This window comes from Lipotes vexillifer, unplaced genomic scaffold (assembly GCF_000442215.2).
Source record: "Lipotes vexillifer unplaced genomic scaffold, Lipotes_vexillifer_v1.1 scaffold1518, whole genome shotgun sequence".
Taxonomy (NCBI): Eukaryota; Metazoa; Chordata; class Mammalia; order Artiodactyla; family Lipotidae; genus Lipotes; species Lipotes vexillifer.
In genome coordinates this window covers 582376-587034 of record NW_006789830.1, presented here as the reverse complement: position 1 = coordinate 587034, position 4659 = coordinate 582376, and the positions used below count along the sequence as shown (strand labels likewise).

At 35.6% G+C, this 4659-nt stretch overlaps 1 protein-coding gene across 1 annotated transcript in view; it reads right to left on the bottom strand.

Moving 5' to 3' along the window:
* Nucleotides 1-236: 236 nt before the first annotated feature.
* The window catches only part of XRCC5 (X-ray repair cross complementing 5), a 106820-nt gene continuing 102397 nt past the window's right edge, over nt 237-4659 (bottom strand). Inside the window, exon 21 of the mRNA XM_007462853.1 lies at nt 237-467. Within this exon, the coding sequence (XP_007462915.1) occupies nt 453-467 (15 nt within the window). The 3' untranslated portion in view covers nt 237-452. The remainder of the gene's footprint in view (nt 468-4659) is intronic.

The window sequence follows — 4659 nt, the reverse complement described above, 5'->3', positions numbered from 1 at the left end:
CAGAATAAGCTGTGATGTTGTTAGAGGATCAGACAATGGACTTGACCTCATGGGGAGTATTGAGAAACTCACCAGTGACCATGCCATCATTCTACATGAGATAATTTCATGAGGCCTGCAATCCTCAACAATATACCAGATCGGGATGAAATCCATTTTCCAGTAACTTCAAAGCACGTGTGTAATACACTGAGATCAATAAGACCACAAAAGAAATAATACACCGATCAGAAAATAATGACTCTTTATTAACTTGTATGGGGTCTAAATTATCCCTTATATATGTTTGTATTCATTCCACAGGGAATTAGGTGATTCACTTCTGTATCATTTGCAGGGACCATCTCCAGAGCTTCCAGTTCTACTCGAATGACCTCCTCCAGGTTGTTCTGTATAGAACTCTCAGCACCACAGTGATAGCAACTCTGGTAGATTCCCCACATATCCATGAGCTATATCAAGTCCAGCTGTAAACAGGAACAACAAATTTAGAAAGGAAGCAGGCCAACTCCAGAACACTGCTTCTCTGGGGAGAGAACTGTAGTGACAATGGTTCTCTTCACTGGTGGCATGCACGGACTTGCACACTTACTCACTGCTAATTAAATTAGGAGTTAAATTTAGGAGTTAAATTCTAAGTATCTCTTCATTTCAATCCTAAGAACTTCTCCACAAAATGGCTGAAAAGTTTTTACTGGACTGCTGTCATGTGAGGCTTAAAGGCAGGAAGTTTCCACACATGAAAGATGGATACAAAAGCCAATACTCTACACAGCCTCCCAGACATCCAGACAAAGTGTGATAAGGTCCAGAAAACCCCAAATACCTATCAGCCTATTCTGTTTACATAAAGTTAACTGAGAACATTTAAGAATTAGGCTTTTTAAAAGCTGTTTTTATTTGTCAACCCACACAAATCGCAAACTGTATTGCTTATTTTGGTTGACAGCAACTTCAGTAAATTATGACATTTTGCTGCTACAGGAATAGCCTTCCCAGCTCTTCTTTAGTCCTTCAATGAGAGGATTAAACTGAATGAACAATAAACTTAAAAAACCATAGAGCACAGGAACATCCATTATGAAATTACTTATCTGATTACAAGTATAATGGCAATAAATAATAGTGTAGAGAGCTGCTGGTGTGTTAGAAATTAAAACACAAATATGTGAGCTGGAAAACAAAACGGTGGAAATAACTGCTGAGGAGCAGAATAAAGAAAAAAGAATGAAAAAGAATTGAAGACAATCTCAGAGACCTGTGGGACAACACTAATGCACCAACATTCGAATTATAAGGGGTCCCAGAAGAAGAAAAGCAAAAGAAAGGGTCTGAGAAAATATTTGAAGAGATTATAGTTGAAAACTTCCCTAATGGGAAAGGAAACAGTCACCCAAGTTCAGGAAGAACAGAGAGTCCCATATAGGATAAACCCTAGGAAAAACACACCAAGACACATATTAATCAAACTAACAAAAATTAAATTCAAAGAAAAAATATTAAAAGCAGCAAGGGAAAAACAAAAAGTAACATACAAAGGAATTCCCATAAGGTTACCAGCTGATTTTTCAGCAGAAACTCTGCAGGCCAGAAGGGAGTGGTAGGATATACTTAAAGTGATGAAAGAGAAAAAACTACAACCCAGATTACTCTACCCAGCAAGGATCTCCTTCAGATTCGATGGAGAAATCAAAAGCTTTTCAGACAAGCAAAAGCTAAGAGAATTCAGCACCATCAAACCAGCTTTACAACAAATGCTAAAGAAACTTATCTAGGCGGGAAACATAAGAAAAGAAAAAGACCCGCAAAAACAAACCCAAAAGAATTAAGAAAATGGCAATAGAAACATACATATTGATAATAACCTTGAATGTAAATGGATTAAATGCCCCAACCAAAAGACACAGACTGGCTGAATGGATACAAAAAAAAGACCCACATATATGCTGTCTACAGGAGACCCACTTCAGACTTAGGGACACATACAGACTGAAGGTGAAGGGATGGAAAAAGATATTCCATGCAAATGGAAATCAAAAGAAAGCTGGACTAGCAATACTCATATCTGATAAAATAGACTTTAAAATAAAGACTGTTACAAGAGATAAGGAAGGACACTACATAATGATCAAAGGATCAATTCAAAAAGAAAATATAACAATTATAAATGTTTATGTACCCAACATAGGAGCACCTCAGTACATAAGGCAAATGCTAACAACCATGAAAGGAGAAATCGACAGTAACACAATCATAGTAGGGGACTTTAACATGCCACTTACATCAATGGACAGATTATCCAAACAGAAAAAAAATAAGGAAACACAAGCTTTAAATGACACAATAGACCAGATATTTAATTGATATTTATAGAACATTCCACCCAAAAGTGGCAGAATACACTTTCTTCTCAAGTGCACATGGAACATACTCCAGGATAGATCACATCTTGGGTCACAAATCAAGCCTCAGAAAATTTAAGAAAAATGAAATCGTATCAAGCTTGTTTTTTGAACACAACACTATGAGACTGGAAATCAATTACAGGAAAAAAAATGTAAAAAACACAAATACATGGAGGCTAAACAATGCCCTACTAAATAACCAAGAGATCACTGAAGAAATCAAAGAGGAAATAAAAAAATACATAGAAACAAATGACAATGAAAACACGATGACCCAAAACCTATGGGGCACAGCAAAAGCAGTTCTAAGAGGGAAGTTTATAGCAATTCGATCTCACCTCAAGAAACAAGAAAAATCTCAAATAAACAATCTAACCCTACACTTAAAACAACTAGAGAAAGAAGAGCAAAGAAAACCCGAAGTCAGTAGAAGGAAAGAAATCACAAAAATCAGAGCAGAAATAAATGAAATAGAAATGAAGAAAACAATAGCAAAGATCAATAAAACTAAAAGCTGGTTCTTTGAGAATATAAACAAAACTGATAAACCCTTAGGCAGACTCATCAAGAAAAAAAGGGAGAGGACGTAAATCAATAAAATTAGAAACAAAAAAGGAGAAATCACAACTGACACTACAGAAATACGAAGGATTATAAGAGACTACTACAAACAGCTATATGCCACTAAAATGGACAACCACGAAGAAACTGACAAATCCTTGGAAAGATACAATTTTCCAAGACTGAATGAGGATGAATTAGAAAATATAAACAGACCTATCCCAAGTAATGAAATTTAAACCACAATTAAAAATCTTCCAACAAACAAAAGTCTAGGACCAGATGGCTTCACAGGCAAATTCTATCAAATATTTAGAGAAGAGCTAACATCGATCCTTCTCAAACTCTTCCAAAAAATTGCAGAAGGAGAAACACTCTCAAATTCATTCTACGAAGCCACCATCACCCTGATACCAACACCAGACAAAGATACACAAAAAAAGAAAATTATAGACCAATATCACTGATGAACATAGATGCAAAAATCCTGAACAAAATACTAGCAAACAGAATTCAACAACATATTAAAAGGATCATACACCATGACCAAGTGGGATTTATCCCAGGGATGCAAGGATTCTTCAATATATGCAAATCAATCAATGTGATACACCATATTAACAAATTAAGGAATAAAAACCATATGATCATCTCAATAGATGCAGAAAAAGCTTTTGACAAAATTCAACACACATCTATGATAAGAACTCTCCAGAAAATAGGCATAGAGGGAAACTACCTCAACATAATAAAGGCCATATATGACAAACCCACAGCAAGCCTCATACTCAATGGTGAAAAACTGAAAGCGTTTCCACTAAGAACAGGTAAAAGACAGGGATGTCCACTTGCGCCACTCTTACTCAACATAGTTTTGGAAGTCCTAGCCACGGCAATCAGAGAAGAAAAAGGAAAAAAAGGAATACAAATTGGAAAAGAAGAAGTAAAGCTGTCACTGTTTGCTGATGACATGATACTATACATAGAAAATCCTAAAGATGCCACCAGAAAACTACTAGAACTAATCAATGAATTTGGTAAGGTTGCAGGATACAAAATTAATGCACAGAAATCTCTGGCATTCCTATACACCAACAATGAAAAATCAGAAAGAGAAATTAATGAAACAATCCCATTTACCACTGCAACAAAAAGAATAAAATACCTAGGAATAAACCTGCCTAAAACACTTGTACTCAGAAAACTATAAAACACTGATGAAAGAAATCAAAGGTGACATAAACAGACGGAGAAATATACCATGTTCTTGGATTGGAAGAATCAATACTGTGAAAATGACTATACTACCCAAAGCACTCTACAGATTCAATGCAATCCCTATCAAACTACTAATGGCATCCTTCACAGAATTAGAACAAAAAATTTTACAACTCATATGGAAAGAGAAATATACCATGTTCTTGGATTGGAAGAATCAATACTGTGAAAATGACTATACTACCCAAAGCACTCTACAGATTCAATGCAATCCCTATCAAACTACTAATGGCATCCTTCACAGAATTAGAACAAAAAATTTTACAACTCATATGGAAACACAAAACCCTGAATATAGCCAAAGCAACCTTGAGAAAGAAAAACAGAGCTAGAAGAATCAGGCTCCCCGACTTCAGACTATACCACAAAGCTACAGTAATCAAGACAGTATGGTACTGGCACAAAAACAGAAATA